Here is a 23,803-nt window from a genome sequence, read left to right as displayed (position 1 = left end):
CCACATTAAGCTCACTAACTTCAGTGTATCGCCTTGGTGTTTTATATGATATGAAAACAAAAATGCAAATAAAGTTAGTGAGCAAACAGACATCAGGGATAAAGTTATAGCATAAACTTCATGCTTTACACCGAATACGGAGGACAATAAGCAATACACATCACTCTGAAACTCATCTCTATGGTTACATGTGGTGGTGACAGTCTCACGATGTGGGAATTATTATTCTTCAAGGAAGAAAAGTATTGAATTAGAAACGTAATCAAACTTTTCTGATTTTCTTCTATAAAAAATATTTAAAGCCATGCATCATTTTCCTTCCATCTCATAGATATGCACTGCATTGTGTTGTTTAATCATAACATTGTACGTACCTTCCGATGTATTTTGAGTACCTTCCTACATGTGCAATATGGTGTGTGTGTATACAATTAGTCATCCTGGGATTTTGACAATGGCAGCATGACAGTTACTGAATGAACTGTAACAGCTAAAGAGTAATACAGAATACAGAAAAAAAAACTAACAGAATACATACTCAACATATTGTACTCAAAAGCTAGAGCGAAGTCTAAGGGTGCGTTCAGACCACTCAAGCTTAGTTGGCTTTCTCAAAAAAGTCAACTCTGGTCGCCCCATTAATAATGATAATGGCGTAATAATKCAAGCACACCCTCTCAAGGATCAATAAACACATTTCTAAAGAAAACTGAACACTGGAAAGTGCAAAACTTTTTACAAATCTGAAACAAATAAACAAATGGATTATGGAGTCTCTGCAAACAAAGTTGCCCTTCAAAATATACTCATCATTAGACTCAGACAAGGAAAAACAGGCTGTATTGTCAGGTAGGACTTTTGTGGAAAAATATTTATGATATACCAGATGATCTGGTTTCCATCACAACTAATACAGTCGTGGTTTAATAATTTCTAAAACCACTGTTATCAGCAATGCCTTAATGCATTGTATGTTGTTTTGCTCAATAAATGCTTAAACATGTTTCTCTGTCATCTCGGACATCTAAGTGGTATAAACATTTTGACAATGCAGTCACAACTTTAAAAAAAAAAGTCTAGCACACTTGTTTGACTGAATGCAGGGCCAGCCTAGACTTCGCTTTTTTTTTCTGCTCACATCATACGTCCAGGGAACTTAGCAGGTTTCATCCCGCAGCAAATCGATACCGATTCTTCATAGACCATTACTTCAACAACAGACATGGACAAAATGCAACCCGGACAAATGCTTCACGGTCGGACCTGAAATGAAGTGATCCAAGCGGGGGATCGATGGGCGTCTCTGGGACGCCGCGTCACTGCCAAGCTGCAGCCACCTGCTGGCTGAACTAATCGTGATGCGGAGAGCAAGTGGGATTTCATTTAGAGCTAAATGATTTGCACTGCTGTTGGCCAATGATGATGAGAAATCTAAAGTTTAGAGGGAGAGAGAGAGAGAAAGTAGATGGATTTTTCTTCCTAGGGTCGATCTGGTCTGTTTACGTTGGTTTTGTGGAATGTACCAGCATTGCAAGAGAACTGGATTTAAACATCTCATTGGTAACCAGAGTGAGCATTATCTTTCTGTAATGATTTGACAATCATGCTGCAGGATACGACGGTGTACTACTTTTTGCATATTGTTCTACACAACTGCTTGTAAAGCCTAACAGGCATCCTTATGATGCTGAAATACCACCTGTCAAGTTTCTTTTTTTTTCTCCCCAAGAACTTTTCACAAGCTTTAGAAAGATCTCTTAGGAAATAAGCTGTAGCCCACACAGTTTGGATTGTGTGCTGCTGGGCAGCCTTGGTATAACCGGATTTTAGAAGTGGGAAGGTGTTTCAGCAAATCCTGTTGCGCAAGGTAGGTGTGGAATTGAACATTAAAAACTAGGAAAATGTTCCATTAAGTACGAGACAGTGGTGGTGTTTGCATATTTCTCAGATATTTTTGTTATTGTTTTTTTTGGGTGGGGGGATATAATATTAAGGCTAAATGCCTTTTGATCAGGCATGACTCACTCACATTAGGTCACACTTTGGTTTTCTCTTAAGCTTACAACCATATGGTTATATTAGATTAGAAGTAACTCCTTTGTTATTTTTGCAGGACCAATTAAACAATTATCACCAGGACATTCGACGTGCAAGAAAAGAATAAAATGCCTAAAGCAATAATATAATATGCAAATGGTACGCAGAATAATGACTGTGGTTCACGGTAGATGCAACAGACGGGGGAGCATCTTACGTTCATTTTGTAGTTTTCTTTTCCACCAAGTTTTTACTCTTCTGTGAAGAGCATCATGGTCAGCATGACACAGCAGCCAGACCAGACAACAATACAGTGAAATATGCCGATGTAGAAATTTGTCTGAATCCTCGATGAGAGGTGAGCTGCTTTAAAAGTCTTTGAGGTATAGATGCTCATGCGTCATTTTGACCAGATTGTTTTCGAGCTGCAACATATAAAATCAAAAGAGGTTATTTTAACCTCAACTCCTCAAACCTGACTTTTAAAAAAACGATGCATTAATGCTGTTTGCCTGGTTGGTAAACAAAACAGATAGGTTTTCATTAGTATATTCATGAAACGGATAATTTACATAGCACCAAATTAGACTTTAACACTGAAAAAAGATTAATAAGGGCTCATAATACAGACTACGTATGCACGATTCCCGTGCTCCATATATTTATTTTTGCAAATTCATAATGAATAATACATAAAGCCTTTAACGCATGCCATCCTGGCGTAACGAATGAAGATAACTTTTTCCCGTCGCTGTTAGATCTTTATTCATTTGAAGTTAATTATGTAGAAAGTTTGCTGTAGAACATGCAGATAAAGACGAGCACCACATCAGTGTTATTTACGTGATTTTAAAATAGATCTTTGGGTTGAGTTCAACTTACAAATATGTCAGCAACAGTCTTTGGTGTTTTGAGTTTGGATATATAACTTCTAAGTTATAGATTTACAAATAAAAGCAAAAAGAAAACATATCAATAGAATAGTTCCTTGATGTTATGCTCACTGTGCATGTTCCAGTGATGCAATTTCACAACTTGGTGAGCTAAACGTAGGGGTGTCACAGGGTTTGATATAAAGCATATGTATATAATGTATACCATACATTTCAACTCATAGTACAGATATGAATGTTATTGTTGTGAGCCATACGAATGAGTATAAAATAAAATTATGATATATGCGATGGGATAAAAAAAAAAAGAGCTGAAAAAAAATGCAGCTACATTACATGAAATCAGTTCCATGGCATTTCACTCTGAATTTTAATGAGCTTTTTTTTTGGTCATGTTGCAAGGATAAATGAAAAAAAAAAAAAAAAAAACATTGTGAAAGGAAAAAAAAGTCAATACCTTCCAACGAGCAGGAAATCTATTAATATTCCCTCAAACTGTTAATTTCACTGCTTAGTTTCTCCCAATCCCCCCTATAGCTTCCTTATATCACAATGAAGTACTGTAATGTGCTATTTCACACTTGGCGTGGATTTCCAATCCTTTGTAGGAGCCATGTGAGACTAAATTGGTGGACTTCTCCGTAACAAGACCATCCGGAGCACTTTTAAAGGAGCAGCTGTCCAGGAATCATGTTAAAGGATGATTGTTGAGCCAGTCAAGCAGAAGTAGTGCCCTTTCCGTAACCTTTTCCAGCTTCTGATGTGCAATCCTAGCACATGAGAGCGTTGTTGCCATCTCGTATCCTGCTGGGCCTTCAAGGTCTTTCCCTGAAATCTTTTTTTTCTTATTATTATCTTGATATATTCTTCATTCTCTCTCTGCTTTTCAGCTGAGGGAGGAAAACATTAGATGCGTCTCTGCCCGAATTTCTTTCTCATTATTCAAATTTCTGCCTCTTTGTAACTTAACAGGAGTACTGCCATTCCCCAGCATGCAATTAGTGGAAAGCAGCTTCAGTAGTCAGCCCTAGTAAAAAGGCCATTTATCAAGGCCACAACGTTCGTCTTGTTACCTCCACTTGCACTGTTCCTTATTTATTCATGGCGACTTATTTCCTCGATTTGTGATCCTGTAAAAGAGAATTAAATCGTCTCATTTTTTTCATGGAAACAACCTTGAGGACAGTGAATTACCATCATGCAGAAGGATTATTGCCAGTCATCACACACTGTGTGTGAAGGTGCTTGAAATGTCACTTTCTCTGCCCTCGATACTTTCCTTTTGTAAAAAATGCAGTGCCTTATGTATTTGGCAGAAGTCAGATTTTGACACACTGTGAGTCGGCAAGCTTTCAAGGCTTGTATTTCGACATCAGAAACTGGAAAAGATTTGTGATGGTATCTGATTTTTGGATGGTAGAGAGACCGTGATTCAGCATGATCTTGTGATGAAATAGAGCTTTTTCTCTTAAGGCATTGATTCTAAGCTGTGGATAAAACTGTGCTGCCAACTCTCCACAGTTAGATTTTTATTTCGTCCTTAAGCGTGATCTGTTGGGTCATATGCACAATCTGACACACACAACACCAGAATGCTCTGTCTTGATGACTAACTGCTGCTTGATGAGTCATGACGAACACGGTGACAAATATATTTAATGTACAAGTTGTGCATTATGGCTGAGTCATTAACATTTTATTTATGATATACCCGATGATCTGGTTTCCATCATAACTAATACAGTCGTGGTTTAATAGTTTCTAAAACCACTGTTATCAGGAATGCCTTAAATCCTAGTAATTTTTTTTCTCTATGGCAGGAAATGAATGGAGAGGGAGCGATGTCGCTTCCTGAATGTTGGGTTTTACCCCTGGTTGCTATGACGTTGTCGTGTTGCTGTTGTTTTATCGCTCCCTGTGTGTCAAGCCCTTAACGAGGAGTGAACTCTTGCATCAGGCACTTGCCAGGCTCATGGTGTCGTACCACAGAGTGTAGCATAAAAAACCCCGCGAGGAAGAACAAGCCAGACTGGTTTAAGAGCAGAACATGACAGCTGCAGCTGGGGAGCACTTTGAATTCAAGCTGAATGACTGTGGTGAACCATTTAACCTGTGTGTCATGATATGTTGCATTTGTTACAAAGCAGCGGCGACTGCAATACAACAAACATGGAGCTTCTACCAAGGCATAATCACGCCTTGCAGATTTACGGCTTGGGAAAAAAAAAAAAAAAAAAACCAATGGGCTGTCTCCGTCGTACCGGAAGTCGAGAATGAATTTCTTTTAATCGACAAACAAAATATGAAAAGGCCATTGCAAAGTAGTGCACACTAAGTTTGCTTAATCGCTAAAGAGATTCTGCCCTTTAATTTCATTCGAAAAACGCCGCAAACTTTTGACGCCCCAGTACACAGTTGTAAGTTTGCACTTTTTTTTTTTTTCCACAAAAGTCCTACCTGACAATACAGCCTGTTTTTCCTTGTCTGAGTCTAATGATGAGTATATTTTGAAGGGCAACTTTGTTTGCAGAGACTCCATAATCCATTTGTTTATTTGTTTCRGATYTGTAAAAWGTTTTGCACTTTCCAGTGTTCAGTTTTCTTTAGAAATGTGTTTATTGATCCTTGAGAGGGTGTGCTTGMATTATTACGCCATTATCATTATTAATGGGGCGACCAGAGTTGACTTTTTTGAGAAAGCCAACTAAGCTTGAGTGGTCTGAACGCACCCTTAGACTTCACTCTAGCTTTTGAGTACAATATGTTGAGTTTATATCTTGTTAGTTTTTTTTCTGTATTCTGTATTACTCTTTAGCTGTTACAGTTCATTCAGTAACTGTCATGCTGCCATTGTCAAAAAATCCCAGGATGACTAATTGTATATACACACACACCATATTGCACATGTATGAAGGTACTCAAAATACATAGGAAGGTGATAGACCGTATCACTACACTGCAAATATGTACACCATAATCCACTGTCAAGGCTTCTAAATTAATTCAAGTCCATGGCAAAGACCACCCATGAAAGTAGAGCATATCATGAGGATGTACTTCCTTTGACCTGGAATACTCTCCCGTTGAATAAATCATGACAAAGTGCACCAGCTCCACACTAGTTTTCTTCTTTTTATCTTTTATCCTGCCAATCCTCAGAATATGCCCTTGAGAAGCTACAGAAAATAAGAGAGATGGGGGAAAATACTGGATACTACACCGCAGGAGGTAGTGTGGAAACAATGTTTCCATGGTAATGACAAGCAACAGCAAGCCCGCTATCAGTTCTGAGGTATTGACTCTCGTTCATCTGTGATATTTAACCTTCACAGACGAACAGGCAGCCATGCATGCACTGGAATTGATAAAGGCGACGTATTCCCTACATTACGATTAATGTCATTATCATTTAGAACCTGGCAGAATACTCTGCTTGGCCTCCTCATCTGTCAGGCTGCTCAGGTCGGCCATTAAGTTATAGTTTTTTATTTTTTGAAGATAAAGGAGATGGGTCTGCATGGTGACTAGCACTGCTTTGGCAAAAACAGTGCCAAAACAGAAGACTTGTAGTAGAATATTTGCAGTGTAAGGTTAAAAGTAATTGCAGCATCTCTTGCTGCTTTGAGGTCAGGTTGTAGGAATCAGTTCCTAAACATTGCAGTTAAATTGTATGGGTTTTTTTTTTTGTTCTTTTTGTGTGTGTGTTTTTTTCACCTCTATAAAAGTTGAATTGGGAAATATACAGGAACCCTACAAACCATAAACTTGTGATCTGGAGGAGTAAAGCATTTTTTCTTATTTGTTCCAAGATGTGACATAAGTAGTATTGATGAAAATCCATCACCACATGTGCAAAGTCTCCAACAACGACATTGTTGGTTTTTTTGTTTTTTTTTAGAGCTGCATGTTCGCAATATAGTGTGTCCTTTGTCTTTATCTAAAAGCTACATCAGGCTAGGTTTTAAATTATTATGGGGTTGTGATTGCAGACATTCAACAAATGTCTGAGCAGTTCCAGAAACACATATTGACATTCACGTCTAAGAAGTAACGCTGTTCCAACATGAAGTGGTACGCAATACTTGCTATAAAAGTTTGAAGGGTTTTTGCTTTTACCGTGGCTTCTCACAGGCTTGTCAGCATCATTATTCTGTTCAGCACTTGTAAGACAAGGGACTCTACAGCTTTAAAAGTTTAATTTAAAAAAAAAAAAGAGTTCACAAACACAGAATTCAATTTCAGCTTTACCTCAATGGGAGCGTGGCCATAACCAGCACCAAGAACACAACTCATTCACGCATCTCTGCAGTGTTCAACTATGCCAGCTCCTTCAATGGATTTGATTACTTCTTGGTTTACATTTCCCTCACCCCGACTCGCTTCCTTGGCCGTCAAGCCGCACAGAGAACAGACGACTTAAACGGACAGCTGAATACACAGAGCCTTGCTGACGGAAGCCCAGGTACTATTCTCACATAATGTTCCCCCTTTCAGTCTTTCTGATGGACGACATGGACCAAGGCCAAAATAATTAGACCCACACAGTCTAAACTCATTGTGCGCACAGTGGATCGTGGAAGCTCTTACTTTAGGTTCTGTTTGTTTGTGTCTCGGTTCCCGTGGCTTTCAGAAAGAGAAGCATGTTTGTTCAGAGATAAGCCAAGGTTGTCGTGCTGTTCATCCACCTTATCTCTGATTCATAAGCCAGATGGGACTCTCTTCTTCCTCTGTTTTCTCATCTTGTCTCTTCTTTGCCTTCTGATTTCAGTTATCCTCCTTGTTTTCTTCTTCTTCACTTTTTAAATTAGCGTTGCAGTTTTCTGCAGAACTGCGTTTTCATTTGAGTTTTGTTTTTGCCTTTTCCAGTCCAAATTTAATTTAGCCACCAATGTTTTTCTGTATAAAATTATAGTGCCTTGCAAAAGTAATCACAAGGAGTAGTGCTGCATAGCATGTTTCTAAAAGCATCCTATCTGAAACAGAAGCTTATTTAGCTGGTCTTAGCAGAGGTTACTCTGAGGCATTTGATGCTTCTTTGGCGCAGTCAGAAGGTTTTTGTTGTTTTCGCTCATTGGAAATTCAGAAGACAGTTGGTTATGGTGCAAAAAACACATTCTTGTTAAAAAATAAGGGCTTTCTTTCTTATATGTAGGTTCATAATGGGACTTGGTGGCCAGCAAGGACAGTTTATCCTATATTTTTAAACCCGTATTGTTTTAAAAGAAGACACAGTTCCAAATCAAAATCAGGCTAGATAAGATTTATGTGATGGTCTATTTCAGAAACACTGGCATTATGAATGCATTCATTTCCAAGAGCTTACTTAGTTCTGAACTGTAAGTCATTTTAAAACCCAATTCTTGATATGTACTGATCTTTTCTATGACATTTGAGTAAGCAGTTTTGTGTAATAGAGTCATGTCTGCTTCATCTATGCATCTATGTAATAATCTTTTTTTTTTTTTCAGTTCAGTCTAATGTCGTGAAGAAATCGGTGCAAAATGTTTGTGTTGAAAAAGGCCCCATAATGCTACAAGTACACTGAAGAGTTGTGGTTGCTTTGAGACCAGATGTGAAAGTTGAAGAGATATAAACACTTTTTTCAAGGCAACGTAGCAATCTTAACTTTAATTGAAATGCAGTTCTATATGCTAAGTGAGAAAAATGAGTATACATCCAAGGCTAATTGGCACAGCGGTAACCGATTAAACAACATACTGTTTGAACGTAAAGCTCACTCATCAACCCTTTTTGTAACTGGGGGCATGTGGATAAATTGCATCACAGTTGGGGGTCCAAACCCAACTTTATAAAGGACAACTCTGCTTAGTAATTAGCGTTACCTCTGTGAACAAGCTTTGCAATTGCATCTGTGGAGGCGGCGTTCATCCACTGAGCATCGCTCTGCACAAGGTGCAGTTTATTCATAGCTCTGAATCTAACCCCTTCCTAATTGGATGTTTGAATGTGCCCATTCATCCACAGAGGGGCATCTAATTAAGGTCCTTTGACATTAGACACAGCTTTCTGAGTTTTTGGCAGGGGTCTCAATTTCAGCCAGGCTTCCCATAGTCAAGCTTAATTGACTATTATGATAAGAGTTGAGAGTGTGTTTCTCAGCAGTGTAAACACATGCCACCTGTTAAGTATTCTTGCTTTTTACTGTTGTTGATTTTGCACAGTGAATCGTAATGCACAGGTGAGTGTTTATTTCAGCTTGCACATGTTTGATGAGCAGCCCTTCGCAGGATGTGACAACAGGTCTGAATACAAATGATTTAGGGTATGTTGTGCCAGAATTGAAGAAAAATACATATCTAACCCGATTGATAGTTCTGTTTTCAGACATTATCCTCATTGTTCTAATCTGAAGTTTACACACACACGCGGTCACAAACGCATCATCGCCATGAATAGCTGGTTAATTTGTTCGGGGTGGAATAACTTTGCAACACACAAACATGTTTTGTATGTTTTTAAATCCACAAAAGGTAAAAAAAAAAAAAAATTACACATACAAACTTAAGATATAAAAACACCACTCATATTTAGGTAAATGTTACCTAGTAAGTTACAAGCAAAGTTTAACATTAACCTCCATTGTCTAAAAAGTTTTGGGTGTCATTTTTCTGTTGCAACACCCGATTATGTCCAGGTTTCTGCTGTCTGACCCAAACTATCAACTTTTTGTTGAAAAAAAAGTTGGTTAGGATGTTCAGGAACAAATGTAGGCTCAAATTTATCATGAACTGGAAACTGCTGGAGCACCACTGTCGGTGTCACCAGCTTCTTGTGCACCAACACAATAAATAAGCTTCTGTTTTAAAATTAGAGCAGGGAGAAGGGGGTGGAAAACGACTGAGGAACCAAAAGATAAAATCAAAATAAACGGCTGTAGCAGGATTCAAGACGGGAAACTGAGGGACGGAGATTAATTTACACAAGGGAGTTGAACTAAGACTCAAAGAACTACAAACCAAGAGATGCCTGGCAGTAATGTACGAAATCAATTCAAAAGTAAAATACAGGAATAAAACTAAGAAAGTAACTAGAATGGCAAAACCCAAATGATGATGATAAAAACTGAACATAGCAAGATGTTTTAACAATAATAATCCCAGTAATGATAAACACAAACACCTGTGGATTGTGACATGCTCTCTGAGAAGCCTGCATAAGATGACGAAAACTCTGCAGAGAGCTTATTTTAGGTGATTCTGTCTTGAGGCAGCTGTAGGAAGCAGCTGTTTTTACTGCAAATACACATTGATCAAAAACACAGCTTGGCTGAATGCAAGTAAAACTGATGAAAAAAGGGGGTGCCTTGATGTTCCCTAATAAACCAGATGTTCTTTTGAAAACATGCATAGAAAGAAAAAGGGTCTACAATTGTTTACAGTTGTTGGCTTGCTGTCTTTGACAGAGAGTACAGAACACAACAGAAACTCTGCTGGATTTAACTGGACGGAACATGACAGACTTCTTGATCAAGACTTTTGAGGACTCCGGAAAAAAAAGGTAACAAATATTTATTTTATACTCTAGTAGCACCACTTTTTTTTTTTTCTCCCACAAACCCAGCCAAATTCCTGCATGCTGTCATTTCTCGTCTTCACGGATTTTGCAGCTGAAATGTTTTGACAAATCCTTGTGGGCCACTCTTTGATTTACTTTCCTTAACCTGTCACTCTGCTGTATGGAAGCAGTTTCTGCCAACTGTCAGTAATGGAAATGAAAGGAATTAGCTTGACGTTTGTTTAATCGTGACTCCAAAGCTGTCCGCGTTTCTAGTAGATCCTTTGCATTCCGTGTACCCTCCATGAGTATGGCCGCCTCTCATAAGGATGTTTAAAAAGCCTTAAATAAATCCATATTTTATATGTATATACATTAATATATATTGCTCTCACAGAACCTCCACCGTGGTCTGATGATTGACATATTGTCTGTCTATGTAATGGCTTGACTCGGGAAGAATAATCACTTTGTTGGTGATATGATTCCAGGTTTTTTTTTTTTATGGCCCCTTGTCGATGTGCCGTTTGGGGAGGCGCTTAACCAAGTGCAAAATAAGGCAACGTGTATTGTTGGTGTGTTTATCAGGCGCATCGCCATACCCTCACATTATTTACATTGACAGATAAGGGGAACAGTGACAGATGACCATAAAGGTGTCAGATAGAGGTGATTACAAGTGATCAAATTGTAAAATGCCACCTCGACCTGTTCTTGTTGCAGATGGATCTAACCTCAGTTTCTTGCGCTAATGGTTTTATTATTTTTTTCTTTCTTTTTTTGGGGGGGCAAAATTCTGTGTCAATAAACTGTGCAAATTTGTCCAAACAATGGTTTACTACTACTACTGCTGAGATGGTGTGTACCTTTTTTCACGTATGTGTACAAAACACATACGTGACGTAAAGACAAAATGATCACCAATGCAGACGTTTGGCACGCCTGCTGTTGCTGTTGTCAATATGTATGCCTTCTTCTCCAAATGAATCCGTCTCCACTTGTGTTTTTTGTTAGTTTTTTTTTTTCTGTGATTGCAGGTATGGAGGCATTTCTGTGGGAGCAGTCAACTCACAAGTCCGTCTAACCGAGACAGAGGTCGAGGATGTCTTCAGGGATTTGAAAAATCTTTTTAACTCATCTCAGGTACGTCATACATGTTTGCACTGATTGCACCAGATTGGCTTACACAGTTGGTTTCTTTGTGTCTACGTCTAATGGTTCTGAAACAGCACCGCAGTTCTGGAAATCCAACACTTTTTTTGTGGAGACTGGATTCTCTTTTGTAAAGGCTTTATTACAAAAACAAGAGTAGAATTCTTAAGTCATCTCTTTAAAAAAAAAAAACAAAAACTAACTAGTCTTATCAATCTTTAATATCTCACCACATGTGTGTGTTGTCTGGATGTTTGCAACTTGCGACAGGGACATTTTTTTTGACAGCTGAAGAAAACGTATGAACACTGAGTTTGAAAATAACTAGAAATTTTTGTGTTTGATCATCCTCAGAAACAGTATTGGTTGGGAAACTAAAACATTTAGTTGTTCGTATAAGTCTTTAGAACAAAAAAAAAACCCTAAATAGTTTGAAAACTGGCCATCATGAGTAGATGCAAACATTAGCACTGTTCTTACTCGAGGTTAAATTGCCTGTTCATACCCCCAGTTCTTTGCCCAACCTTCGCTGTCTTGCAAAACAATTCATGCCCCTTTTGCTGTTTTTATATTTTCTGTAACTGAAGAGCGACGGAGCTAAATACAGTGCACAACTTTGAAAGAGTTGAGACTGGATCTAGCCCAGATATTAGTTGATGCAATTTTGTGACGCTTTATTCCCATACAAGAATAAAATTAAATTTAATAATGCAAATAAAGATTTTTCCAATGATCAAAGAAGACGTGCGTAATTGTTATGTGATTTTACAAGCAAAAAATTGATGCGCCTTTCAAATTGTTAGTACACAATTCGATTTTTTTGGCGTTGTAAATCACTGTAGTCTAGACTGCCGTGTATTGTAGTTTTGACAACTACATTAAACGATTGCTCAGACGTATTTTGTTAAATAGATTAGCCTGTCACAAAGTAAAATTTTGCACAGAAGAAAATAACCCTACATGTAAGCTCCAAAAAGAATATGAAAAGAATAAATAAATGAAATCATATTAAATTTTATTTATTAAAGCAATAAATAAAGAGACAAGTTTCGATTCAGGACTTGGCTTTTAAATGAGTTCGTATAAGCACAGCGACGTCTCAGCATTGACATCAAGGCTGCAGCTCTTGCATCTAAACATTGCTTTCTTTATTTATCTATTTTTTTTTTTTGCCTGTGTTGTGTCGACGGTGGCTCTTAATTTTTGTAGTGTGTAGACCTTGATGAATTGCTGAACAACAAAAAGGAATAAAAAAGAGGGGCAAAGACCAACACTCCTCACATCTGTCTTTGAGTGTCCATGGCAACAGACCACAGCTGTGTGATACTTTAAATAGACCAAGAAGTTAAGAAGCTTCATGTTTAAAACAATTCATGTTCAAAATCCTTTAAGGACTTTAACTCACACATGGTTTTTATGTCGTTTGTATTTATAATCTTAAACTCAGTCAGTTTAGCTCATGTGAAGTTTTATAGTCAAGCTAAAGTATTTATAGCCTCAGGGGCAGTTTTTCTAGAACCCCATGCCAAGCCCAGTTGTCTCCCTCTTTTGTCTTTTTTTTTTTATTTTCCCTCTCTGTTTGTTTCCCGCAAATAAACTCATTAACATTTTAAATTTGTGGACATTCTAACTACTCTAAGATCAGCGGGCTGCTTTGGCTTCAGGCAACCTCAGCATCATCCTCGCCCGTGTTTACCCCCCTGCGTCTCCGGGATCTCAATGCTAATGTGACTTTAATTTGAGCAGCAGAAATGATGTAGCCCTTAATGGCTGGGCATTAACTGTCCTAGCATTGCTGTCCTTGTTATAAAAAAAAAAAAAACATGTAACACTGTCCTTGGGAAATGTCTGGCTTTCTGCTGCTTCTTGGCAGGTTTGTAATGTGAAACGGTAAATGGAAGTAGCACTTTTTTTTTTTTTGTACTTTGTCAGTTCCGACTGGGAAGTGGGCATTTAAATTTTGGCTTAATTGCATTTTCTGTATCCAGCAGGTAGAAATGGAATTATGTGCAGCGGGATGCATTGGGAACAGTAAGAAGCAGAAAGCCTAAGTGCTGAAAATTTCATAATTAGGCCAAAAAGGAAAGAAAGACAAAAAAAAAATCACACACACAGTAGTTGGATGATGTGAGAGTTCGACTGTTTCCCGAAATGCTTCTGTAACCCGTTGAAGGAAGTTTTCCTCACTGAATCTGTTAATGTAATAATCTTTGACTCTTTTCTACCTGTGTTAATATCCGCTTATTTATACATCTGCTTGTTGTAGCTTTGTTACTGTACATAGGAGGAAATAATAGATGACCAGGTGGTTTTAAATGCTACTTGAAAATACTTGTAAATACTTAATTAATGCAACAGAAGTAATCCTAAATACGTACCACAAAAATTGCTTCAAATCAATTTACCCATTTCCTAAATCATACTAAATTTTTCTCTTTGCGTGTTTTCATTTTGCTTTTTTGTGCTCTGCTTTTATCCACTCAAACCATTTTGCATGAGCGTAGTTGATTCATTTTTAATCAGTTAACTATTTTGCACTTAATAATTGTAACCTTCTAAAACCTCAGTTTCCTGTGAAAGTCTCCCAAATAAGAATTTTCTGTTAGGAAACACATTTCTTTTCTATTTTTGTGTTAAAATTTCAGATTTTGATTTTTGACTTTATGACACAATTCTGATTTTGTACATTCATTTTTGCTGCATTATATGAAATTAAATCTGCACCTGCCGCCTCAACAATTTTAAATCTATCGTAATGCAAAACGTATGAATATTATTTGTGGGAAAACTATACAACATCCTGTAACGGGGAGGATGTAGAAGCAAAAACGCGACACATACGCTGCCAGCTTTGGCATGTTTATGTTGCAGACATAATGTCAAAACATTTTTAGCAGGTTTCACTACATGTTTTCCAAAAACTCTCAATGCATCTGTCCACACAAAACATGTCGCATATTTTGTATTTGCATCTCATTTTCACATGGAAAGGGAATTTTTGGTGGAAATAAGCAAGATTAGTGATTTTTAAGTAATTCGGAAAACAAAGATTGTGTTGTGAAGTGGACATGTTGAATTATACCTTAGCAGTCAGTATGGTTAGTGTGGTTAGGTGTGCTAAAACAATACTGTGTGAATTTTTAATCTGACTTTTACAAATTCACCAGGTTTTGTGGTAGACAGACATTATAGAAAGAAAAAAAACGTTAAAAAGTAATTTTACTCCAATAAATTTTCCTCCCAGAGATTAAATAGAAAATACTTTCCTATTAAATTGCCTCTTTGTTCTTCTGCACCCTTCATCTTTAAAGACCACATTGATACTGAAAATCTTCAGTTTTCTTCACACAGTAACAGAATCCATACTAAAGGGTGTTGCTGTTAGCTTAACCTAGTAGTCTTTAGTATGTTCCTGATTGGAAAAGGGTCTGATATGGGTTTTAAAAATTATGTACATTGGTGTTTGATGGCGAGTGACACTATACATTCTCAAACAACTTTACTTTCTACATCAGAAATATTGAGCTTGAACCCTAGACAAGAAAGGACAATTTGGACCAGGCGTTTTCAACTCCAGTCCTTGTTGAGCCACTGTCACAACAGGCTTTTGGTTACCAATATGTGGAATGAGAATGTATGGAAAAAATGTGAACACCATTTGCTGAGTAAGGGGACAACTGCAATGCAAACACACACACACACTCACACACATACACAAAAACTACCAAACAGGCAATTTGACCAGTGAAACGGTCAAAAAGATTTCCCTCGCACATTTCAGCGGTGTGTCGTGAACCCCGGCGCTGACTGGGGTCTTCGGGCCAAACTAGCCTTGTCATTGTTGTTGAGCAGGAAGGAGTTTGTCAAGGATTAGACTCAGGCAGCTGCTGGCCCACTTCTCATCTTGTTTCAGTTGCCGCTAATCCTCGGGAATTCTCCCAACTGGAGCCTCTTTTTTCCTGCTTGGCACGATTCATCCCAGAGTGGAGTGAAAACGCGAAACACACACACGCAAAAAGAAGATTTCCTTTGGTTGTTGCTGTGGGATGCATCACAGACAAGCGTAGGAGTCTTGTTCTCGGCCCCGTGCATGAATAGACTTGGAACAGGGAGAATGTTATTCAACAAATATTTCTGTCAGCAGAGATTTCGGAGCTCTTCCCTTGTCCCCCTTTCATCCACCCCCCCCCAACACTGATACAGAAGAAGATGATGAGTTCATGCTGCCTTACTGAAATGATGTGTAAACATTTTGTTAAGCCATGCAAGCAGAATGATTCGAAAGGAGGACAAGAAATGCTCTGAATAGACAAAGCATTGCACTTCTGAGAATGCCACTGTGCGTTATAGGTTTTTGAGACTGAACGATTGTAGAATGGAGAGAAATAAGCCCCTTGTAACTGTCTCTGGAGCTGGAGATGTCTCTTTGTTGTCCATTGCTCTCCTTTCCATTGCCGCCGTGTCAGTGCAGACAAGAATTTGCACCTGAGCACACTCCTGCATTCTTGGGATGTCTTTCTTGATTTCTCTCCTCTTATTTTTCCCCACCTCCCACCTCCCACACCAGTTGTCACTGACACTTTACCTCCTCAGACTTCTCTGATACCGCATACACTTCCCCCCTGCAACCCACCGACACACGCACACACGCGCTCACACACAACCTCTTTTTTCCCCGCTCCTTTCGTTTGCTTCTGATGGTCCAACAGGAGGTCCATTTGCATTTATATCACACATGTAATGTCCTCAGCACTCTCGCGGCTGGGCTCAACAGCGTGGTGTCAGCATGCCACTTCTGAAAATCGGACGCCCATCATCTCGCGCCCTCATCTCAAGGCTCATTTCACATGATGCGCAAGTGGAGGGCAGCAGCTTTTAATGCAACCTGTCCGGTCTGCTCTCCCTCCAACATTTGCATCTCCTCACCACTTTGAAAAGTGTTTATTATCTGATTTAATTGTCTTTCTTGCATGATTGATTACATGAGGTAATTAAACAGTTGTGGCGCTCTGTAAAATAACTCATTGCCTTTAAACGTATTCACGTTTTTTGTGACATTGCAACCGCTAATTCCAGTGTGTTTCATTTGAATTTTCTCTTTTATGGTAAAACAGAGGAGCACTTAAATATGAAGTGGAACAAAAACAAAACAGGGTTTTCAAAATTCCGTACAAATAAAAACCTAAAAGTTGTGATCTGTGTATTCTTTAGCCCCCTTAGTTAAATGCTTTATAGAACAACCATTTGCTGCAAACAATACACGTAGAAGGCCTTTTACCGGCTTTGCACTCATAGGGGCTGACATTTTTGCCCATTCTTTTTTGGAAAGTGGACATGACTTTCAAATCTGGCCACAAGTTTGACTATAACTGGGCTGTTCTAATACGTGAATATGGTTAGATCTAAATTGTATCACTGAATATGAAATGTACACCTATCATATATTCCCTTTAATAATTGTCCTAGAGAGTCATGTTGCCTCCTCTGATGTTGGTCTCTCCATCTCCTAAGTTGTCTTAGACTGTTGGCTGTTTTACTGAGTAATGCTCCTCTGTCCCAACTTGTCATTTGGGTTGACAGCCACTTCATGGTTCGGTTACAGTTTGCCTTACTCTTTCCATGGTCAGATGATAGATTGAGCAGTGCACTTGAGACGTTCAAAACTATTATTTTGTAAATATAACCTTCTCCACAACTGTATTCTTGATAGTTTTTCTGTTTCTTCTGAATCCTTATAATGCATTGTTTTCCTTATGTTCTCTAACAAATAGCAGGTGTTGTCCTCCCAGTGGCTTTTCGACAACTGCTGTATTTATACTGACAACACTCCATCCATCCAACAGGAGGATTAAACTAGACTTGTTTTCTGTCATTTTGACTGACATGGTCAAAAAAAAACCATCTAGTCATAATCTATTTTTATCTGTCCTTTTTAAAGAATTATAATATGCATTTAATTTTCACTGAGTTGAGTTAATATTCAGTCTGAAGAAGCTCAACTGAGAATCCACATTGTGCTATCACACATCCAGCAGATGAAAACATATTACTTTTTCTCCACAGTGACAAATACCACTGACTCTGGCCCCAATAACTGTATATGAGCAATGAAAACAAACAATTGCACTTAAATTATGGATGATTCACCTCCTGTGACATGAAAGCAGTCTTATTATTTCCACCTGGTATGCATGGACTTGAGATGCCCACCCACTTGTGTGTCTTGGACAGTTGATTTTCACGGATGTTTCGATACTAATCTGGAGGCTGAATCCATTCTGCCGCCACACTGGACACTTGAACTACAAGCACCACTTCAGCCAAAGTTTTGAAATCAGGGAACATTTCTCCAACTAAAGTGATCAGAAGTCGGCAAGACTCTGAACGAGGACTTTTCTGATATTATTAGCCCTCGCCTTTGTGAGTGGAAATCTTGCAGCATGCAATCTTTTTTTACCTCCTTGTTTTAGTTGCAACAGTCTGTAACCTAATGTGGTCACAGACGTATTCCAAAGTCTCCATAACCCTTCAATGTGCTGTCAGCTCCTGGATAGTGAGATCCATTGAGTATGGTTTCCAGGTTAGAGATGGTACTCGGATGATGCGATGGGAATAATTTTTTTGTTTCAATTTAGTTACCTGCACTGTGCGAAAAGTTGAAAATGTCCATTTATCTTCACCATGTGGTCAGGAGTGTCATTATGTCAAAACAACAGATGTCCAAAAAACATCCACTTAACACATCCAATGCTCTACTATGCAATGGACACTATTTTCTAATTTACATGACTTTTATAAGCAATCGACTGCACTGGATTTTAGTTGGGTGTGATTGAAGTTAAAAGGGGTTGAATACAAATGCACATAAAACTTTTTTTTTAATTGAAAGTCAATATTTTCCTTCCACCCCACAACTTAGCGTTTGTCTATTTCATAAAATTCCAATAAAACAATGAGGTTGTAATGTGACAATATGGAAAGAGTTCAATGGGTTTGACTACATTTACAAGGCACCGTTTGGTAATAGTGACACTCATTTTAATTATTTTGCATAACAAATCCAGAAATGTCAAAAATGGAGAAAAAAAAAAGCAATCAGAAATATGGTGGGCATATTTTATTTCCCCTGAAGCCTGAGTAAAATAAGTGGCTCAGTACTCCCTAATGCTCTCCAGAAGTCTTAATTCTTGTCTCCCCTCTGCTTCACACTTTGCATTTCAAAGAGCACTGGTGCTTTTCTAAGGGTATCCAATTAAGTTTCAACTCAGGATTGTTTTTCTCTTGTTTTCTCCCCCGTCTTTATTAGGATAACGTCACCGATCAGACCCTGCAGAGAGCCGAGGCGGTGCTGAAGAAGCTTGGAACCAGGGACAATGTCAAGGTATCGTATTAACACTCCGAGGCCGTTGCGTCAAATTAAAGAGGATGAAAGTGTGACGGCAGGAGAGGTGAAAATTAGTGTGGTGCATTTGGGGCTTTTTGGGGGGAACTGTGGTGATTAAAAGGGAATGGAGCACACAGGCAAGAAAACGCTAATGCAACATTTTATTCAAATGAAACTGTCATAAATTGTAATGTTGTAAGTAATAGTTGAGCATCTTCTCGGACTGCAAAATGACTTCTCCTCCCACTTAGCCGAAGTCAATTCTGGGAAAAAAGCTGTCAGATTGAGGACTTGAGACTGATGTGGGGTTTACCTCCAATTGGGACATCAATTCTGAACATACATCCGGAGCTACATAGAAGTGGTTTAGAGTTTGAGAGCAACCATGATTGATTAAAAGGAACATAAAGGCAGTATGTTATGCATGTTAACATCTTAAACTTTTAAATCACAAAAACACCACACAGAAATGAAGATAGTTTCATGAAAGTGTCAGTAATTGAGACAGAGTGGCTCAAATAATGAACAAAGTCCCTATTAAATTGCACTAAAATAACCCATATTTGATGTTTTTGAATATCCTTAAGCAGAACAGGCAAAAAAAAAAATCAAGTCTGTTCAAATTCAGTAAATTTGTTTTAAATTATAAAATTATGTTGAATCCCCCTTACAAACATCAAACACTTCTCTTACTGGGAATTTCTCTCCTCCGTGGCATTCTTTGATGCTCTTTAATTTTTCTAAAAAGTAAAAATTCTAACAGGATTTTTCCGCTCTGCTTGTCAAAACTACGTATTTAGTCGACGAGCCTCGTGCTCTCAAACCTCGTCAGTCTTCAATGAACGATTGATGTTTTGGAGAGGTTTGCTGATAAAATGGCAGGTATTTTTCCTGAGATAAAGCAAGGCAGAGTGCACACGTGTGTGTGTGTGTGTGTGTGCGTGTGTGTGTGTGTGTGTGCRTGTGTGTGTGTGTGTGTGTGTGTGTCTGCGTGTGCTAATTCCTTCACAGGCTCCTTTGTGATGGCTCGTTGTGTTAGGCTGGTACTCAGACACCATCCACTCTTAATTATCGCTGAACTACCAGCGGGGAGTCCTCTCTCACACCCACTTTCTTTCATCCTCTTTTTTTCTTCTTCTTCTTCTTCAGCTCCCCAGCAACCAAAGGCTCAGAGAATCACTTACATGAAAAAGAATGTGTTAAAAATATTTTTGCTTCACGGCTTGTGCGCTGTGTCGCATCAGGATTTCACTGTGAGATGACTGATGCCCAATTAATAAAAAAAAAAATACACGCTTCTCAATGCAATTGGTTATTTTTGATGGTCCGTACTTCCTCCAACAAGCTCAGAATGTCATTTGAACTCCTTTCTTTTGGAAAAATAAATAAAATAAATTGGCTTAGCAGTGGACTTGAAGCACAGAACTGCAGCACAAAACATTAGAGGAGTGTCCCACGGTACCAGTGTTTTATTATAGATCATAGCAACAACTAATGCTCATAATCTATTTCACCTGCTTCCTTATGGCCATTATAGTAAGACAAATTCTCTGTTTTATTTATTAGGCAGGCATACCTGTTGAATTCTTGACCAATCACATAGCAGCATCTGGCTATGTATGGTAAAATATGTCTTAATGAAGTTGAAACCGTTTAACAATATGAGGAAGAAAGACTGATTTAAGTAGCTTGAAAGACAGCATGGTTATCGTTACCACATGGGCTGGTCTGAATATTTTAGAAACTGCTAACATGCTGGGATCTCTATGCATTACCAAGTTAATAGAGAATATTCTAAAAAAAAGACAAAATAAAATGTCTAGTAACTGGAAATTGCATTGACTAAAAAAAATTGTTTTTAAATCAGAGTTCAGAGGAGAATAGGCGGAATGGTTCGAGAACATGGAGTGGTAACGGTAGCTATGCAAACCTGCTACACAGAATACAAGCTCTGAATCAATGGAGTGGGCTACAGTGGCAAAAGACCACGCCAGATGCAACTCATGTTAGCTAAGAAATAAAAGCTATAATTCACACAGACTGAACTACGTGAATTATCATATCATCTGAATTTTGCATTAGTCCTTACCGTTTTAACTATGTTAAAATTAAGGCATAACTTCAAAAAAAAAAAAAGGTAAATGTGTTACTATGTAAGTAAATTATAATTTATCAGAAGCATGTATTCTATTTTTTTCTGATCTTGGAATGTTTTTTTTTTTTTTTATGTTGCTTCATAATTTTGGATATGTAGATAAATGCTAGATCTCATGCAACATCTAGAACATTCTCCGTTTTGTAGGTGTGGTTCTACAATCAGGCATGGCACGGCGTGGTGTCCTTCCTAAGTGTGGCCAACAATGGCATCCTGAGAGGAAATCTTCCCAAGGGAGAGGATCCACGCCGCCATGGCATCTCCGTTTCTAATCACCCCCTGAATCTCACCAAGGAGCAGCTCTCCTCTGCAGCCATGTAAGTGAAAACAGTCCTGTTGGCGTTTCTTCTGCCCCTCTCACAATATTATCCATCAGCCTTTTTGTGTCAGTGGTATTGAAAGAAATAATGAAATGGAAAAATAATCATCTCTCTTCCTATGTGTTTAGCACCATAGTGTGCTCGGCTTGATCACCACATTAACCAGCTTGCTAGAAATAATTTTGGAGAAATTCCACCACATTAGTGCACCGCCGCCACAGAAACCGTTCGACTGCAATGCTAAAGGTTCCAGTGACGTTACTTAATAGTCTCACATATTTGACTATGCGGGATGCTTTACTTACCTCCTGGCCACGCACAGGTACAACAATGAAAAGCATTGTACTGTGTAATGGGGCAACGATTTCACATTTCAGCAACAAGTCATTTCAAAGAGCTTTATATCAATTGTGAAAACGAGCAATAAACATCAACCCCCCCGACATATTTTATGGATTCTCAACATGGATGCTGAGGTCTCCTACATAATCAAACAGTCATAATAATAAATGCACAAAACGGATAAAAGCTTACAAATATCATTGAAAAAAGTTTGCCACATATTTTAAGGTTTTGTATAAAGCTTGTGTCAGAGTTCGCTTACGGCCTTTTACCTCGAGTCCCAAATATTCAAAAGAGTCAAATATTATCAGGAAAACTTTATTATAGTTTAGCGAATCATGAAATGTTGTTGCAACACCTTCCCCCTTATACTTTCTATTCTTTACCCCCGAAATTCTCTCAGCAATGCATAAAAAGGGCCACATATATTTCAAAGACATCACATGACTTTATGTCCAACAAAATCTCTATTTGCATTCATGCAAAGTGTTTTTTTTTGGGGTGGGGGGTTTAACACCAGCACACATGATGCCACAACAAAAACAAGTTGCTTGCTTCATTTTGCATATTATTATTTAACTCATTACCATTGTTTAATGAAAACATGGATGAGTTCGTTTATTTCAAACAAACTATTATTTCCGTATGTAAACTGTTAGGAAGATGGTGCAGTAAGAGAATCTACTGCCTCGAAACAAGACCTGCGTGTATGTGCACTTCCATCTGCTCCCTCCAACATTATAAGAAAAGTCATGCAAGTTAGTTTACTTGATTCCAGATAGAGCCTCTAGATATGAATGTGTTTTGACCTCTTACTACTGTTAGGTGAAAGAAACTGTCAGCAGACTCACTGCAGTGTTTACCTTTAGTTTCCTTCTTAAAATTTCATCTTCGTCAAATAGAGAGAGAGAAAATGTTATTTTTTTTACTTCTGCTGTTGGTGGCCAAAGAAACCTTTCTATCCCTGAGATGTCAAAAGATACAGTCTCATGCTTTTAGCTTGTATCGTTGCTGGCAAGTTTCCAGCAGGGATCACTTTTCTTTTTCTTTTTTTTTATAATGACACTGACCCTTCAACTATCCCATAGAAGTGACATCGTGTTAAGTGTCACTTCCTGTATTTAACTGGAGAACAGCCTCTCATAGATTTTATGTCTTTTAAAAAGAAAAAAAAACTCTGATCAAAATGTAACTATATTTGGCTCATTGGTCTTAATACCATATTTTGCAGCAGTATCAGAGGATGCGTTTTGATTTCCAGTTTTAATTAGGCCCTGTGGCTTTTTCTCTAGATGCAAAAAGCAACTGGATGCAATGCGGTGATTTTGGGGATATATTTTTAAAATGTGTTTAGTTATGTTTTAATTGGCTTGACAGTTGAGATTTAATTATTTAATTTTGACTGTACTTAATCTAAAACTAACCTATTTCTGCTGTACTCATTGTGAAAATCCCACAAACAACTAGAATCAGACTGAGAAGAATTCTTACCCTGAGAAAACTCCCATAACTACCAACATGTGTTGGTAAGTTGCCAACACATGTTGGCAACTTACCAACATGTGTTGGTAAGTTGCCAGGTAACTTACCTGGCAACTTGAATTTCCCTCTGCTGTCACTCCCTCATTAGGTTCAATTTCCACCTGGTAGCAAAACTGCTCCTTACATATAAGCAAAAAACAGTCTGAAAAATCAGGATTGTTGCTGTAGTTCATAATTTCTTCATTATCTGTGTAAAGTCAGCTCTTGAAATTCTCATTTCAGTTGGGAGTTTCACACATAAACACACATCGCGGTGAGACGAGAATAAGCTTGCATCACGTTGAAAGAAAGGGAACATTCAATTGTCTGTAGCAGTAAAAGACCATAATGGTTGCTGCTCATGTCAGCTAAGAACAGGGAACTATAGTCCACAATGTACACGGGCTGCACAATAACATAATAGGAAAATGATGCTCGGACAATTAGTCTTGATTTTACTCAGATTTACTTGGCAGTCAAAATG

General features: G+C 38.2%; 1 protein-coding gene across 5 annotated transcripts in view; it reads left to right on the top strand.

Moving 5' to 3' along the window:
- The window catches only part of LOC103480793 (ATP-binding cassette sub-family A member 1), a 125,338-nt gene that overhangs the window by 39,197 nt on the left and 62,338 nt on the right, over positions 1–23,803 (top strand). For all 5 annotated transcript variants that reach the window (XM_017310253.1, XM_017310254.1, XM_017310252.1 and 2 more), the window contains 4 exons: positions 10,354–10,448; positions 11,483–11,588; positions 18,904–18,978; positions 21,284–21,453. In XM_017310253.1, coding sequence (XP_017165742.1) covers positions 10,354–10,448; positions 11,483–11,588; positions 18,904–18,978; positions 21,284–21,453 — 446 coding nt within the window. The remainder of the gene's footprint in view (positions 1–10,353; positions 10,449–11,482; positions 11,589–18,903; positions 18,979–21,283; positions 21,454–23,803) is intronic.

The sequence above is a fragment of the Poecilia reticulata genome, linkage group LG18 (assembly GCF_000633615.1).
Source record: "Poecilia reticulata strain Guanapo linkage group LG18, Guppy_female_1.0+MT, whole genome shotgun sequence".
Classification (NCBI taxonomy): domain Eukaryota; kingdom Metazoa; phylum Chordata; class Actinopteri; order Cyprinodontiformes; family Poeciliidae; genus Poecilia; species Poecilia reticulata.
The sequence above is the reverse complement of the archived record's forward strand: the minus strand, read 5'-3'. Positions and strand labels throughout refer to the sequence as shown.